Consider the following 2,638-nt stretch of genomic DNA (forward strand, 5'->3'; position numbering starts at 1 on the left):
CATTCCGTAGAAGAACAGAACACAGCCATCCCAAGAAAGTCATTTTGTATATTTCTGTGGATCCATTCATTTCCAGTTTTAATCTAGTGTGTTTCTTCTGTGTCTAGGTGATTGCAAAGTGCTTAGAGATCATCAAACAGAAGGACCTCCAGACTCTCACCTGTCAACAGCAGCCCATTCTCCGAATGTAAATAGAAGTAACTATTACATGTATGAAGTACTGTGCAAACAACGGCTTTGAGGATCTTCTGTGTTTTACAACCATGGGATTGGATTGGTGTGGATTTACTAAAACTGAACAAATTGAGCGGAACCTGGAAACAGAAGTTTACTAAGAATGCTAAATCATTAACCTTCAAGTGCCTTAGTTTCCCTATGTCTGCACAGGCATACTATATAGTTTCCTAGGAAAGGAAGAGTATCTTGGCAGGGAAAAAGTTGAGCTTAGAGCCCTAAGGACCTGGGTTTGATTCCTGACTCTGACACTTACTAGATGTGTGACCCTACTGAGTCCTTTGGCCCTTTAGGCATCTGCTTCATCATCTGTACAATGAGGACACTGTCTGATGAGGTCCCAGTCCTTAGAGAATGTGTAATATAACTTGGTGAGTCTGCTCTGCAAGTGTGTGATGGAGGGGCCTTCTCCCTGCATGATTCAAAGCATGTGAAGGTCCTCTCTGTTTCCCCTCATCTTGTTGGGTGGTCATAGAAATGCTTTCCATTGGTTGCTGAGCCAGAAGTGAGCATGTGTACAAAGGCTGGAACAGAAAATGGATGAATCCTCTCTTCCCTGGTGGTTACTGAGGAGAGAAACCCAAGGCAGTGCTGTAAGCCCCCTTGGGGTAGGTGGGAGTGGGTGAGAGCCTTGACAGGAGCAGGAGCAGCAGCAGCCGGTTGTAGACACTGAACACATGGTCCAGCCTGTTTCTGCCCCATGTGTTTCTTCTTTCCTGATCTCAGGTGAAGGATTTTCAGAGAAGAGAAGAGAACAGAACAGGTAATGATTCTGTCATCTTCAAAAGGTTGCAAGAGTCCCAAGAACATCCACCAGATTCTACCAGTAACGGCAGCTTCAGATTACAAGAAGCTAGCCACAATGTTGGACCTGCTCAACCCAGCCTAACACTCAATGGACCCCACTGTCCCACGAGCAGGGGAGTGACTGCATAATGACCAGCCATGACTCCAATGGTGGTCCAATGAGGACCAATGGGGAAGGATGCCGCCTCCCTCCTGAATGAGAGGCTCCAGGTCCATAAATGAGACAGGCATTTGTGACATGACCAAGAATTGTTTCACTTGATTCCTTGACTATTTGTTACAAAGGTTTTGTTTTTATTTCTCTTTTCATAAATAATGAGGAGTTTGGGAGGAGATAAAAATCAATTTTTGTTAATTGAAAAAATAAAATTTAAGAGAACAGACACAAAACCAGAGTGAGTCATCTGTCAGCTATATCACAATTAGAGGCAACCTTGGTGGGGGGTGCTTGGTAATCACCATTTCCAGTTTCAAGCTGTTAGATCCAGGAATCTAGGAGGCAGAGAGGCTCTGTTGTCCCGGGAGGTTGTTGTTGTTACTTTTGGCTTGGCCTACTCGGTAACTTTATTCCTTTATAGAATCTAATTGATTATACTGGGGAGGTATTAACTGGTGATTGATATGGGGAGACTACCAGGTGTCAGTGGTGTCAGACACTTCCCCCAGCCCTCTGGGTCATCCCTAGGACCTTGAGGGGAGAAGTAAGAGCCATAGTTTGGGGACCCAATGAATTAACTCAAATGAGATGGGAGAGTGAGCCCCAGAGCTTTGGGCTCAACCTGCAAATTGAACCCTGAAATGACACTTAAGGCCACAAACTGAGGACTGGAAGGGACTGGAAGTGTCGCTGAACTCAGCTCTCTTGTTGGACATGTGAGAAACCTGAGCAGCCAAGTGCTATCTGAGGTAAACTCGCCTGCCCTGGGTCACAAAGGTCATATGAATACAAGTTCTAGATTTGGAACTAGAAGGAAGCTTATAGGCTGCCTAGTCCAACCCCCAGTTATATAGAGGAAGAAGCTGACATCCTGAGAAGGGAATGGATTGACCTTGGTTACTCTGGTGGTCAGTGGGACCTGCAATTTGAACACAGAGGCTTTAACTCCTCTTCAAGATAGCAGTGGTGGTGGTACTTTGGAATAGAGGCCTCCTCAGATGGTACCCCTGTTGCCAGGCCAGAGAAGGCTTTTTTAACTGCTAGGTTATAGAAATGAATGTTTCTCTGTCCATTTCAATGAGATACCAGGGGAGCTCATGGCCTCATTATCTCCTTGCCACAGTCCTCTGGTATTCATGTCCTATGGTCTCCTGGGCCTTACCATCAACCCTATAGGTGCACCTGAAGGACATCTGTGCCTTGGCATCCTTCCTGTTACTGGACCCCTTGACCTCCAACTGCTGCCTCCCACTCTGCAGCTGGACACTCCCTTGGGTGAGTCTCCTGCATTTCCAGTGGGAGCTCCTTGGGAGAAGAGCCTGTCTCACACTTCTGGTTACATCCCAAGCATTTGACACACAGAAAGCATTTAATCAATGTTTCTTGCTTCCATCATTCAGACTCAAGCTCTTTCCACTGCCCCATGCTATCTCTTAGCCA

General features: G+C 46.1%; 1 protein-coding gene across 4 annotated transcripts in view; it reads left to right on the forward strand.

The window, feature by feature from the left end:
- Positions 1 to 1,431, forward strand: part of LOC140530309 (methylcrotonoyl-CoA carboxylase beta chain, mitochondrial-like) — a 46,343-nt gene extending 44,912 nt beyond the window's left edge. For all 4 annotated transcript variants that reach the window (XM_072649817.1, XM_072649816.1, XM_072649815.1 and 1 more), the window contains one exon: positions 108 to 1,431. In XM_072649817.1, the coding sequence (XP_072505918.1) occupies positions 108 to 191 (84 nt within the window). In that variant the 3' untranslated portion in view covers positions 192 to 1,431. The remainder of the gene's footprint in view (positions 1 to 107) is intronic.
- The last annotated feature ends 1,207 nt before the right edge of the window (positions 1,432 to 2,638 follow it).

Source organism: Notamacropus eugenii, chromosome 2, assembly GCF_028372415.1.
Source record: "Notamacropus eugenii isolate mMacEug1 chromosome 2, mMacEug1.pri_v2, whole genome shotgun sequence".
Lineage (NCBI taxonomy): Eukaryota > Metazoa > Chordata > Mammalia > Diprotodontia > Macropodidae > Notamacropus > Notamacropus eugenii.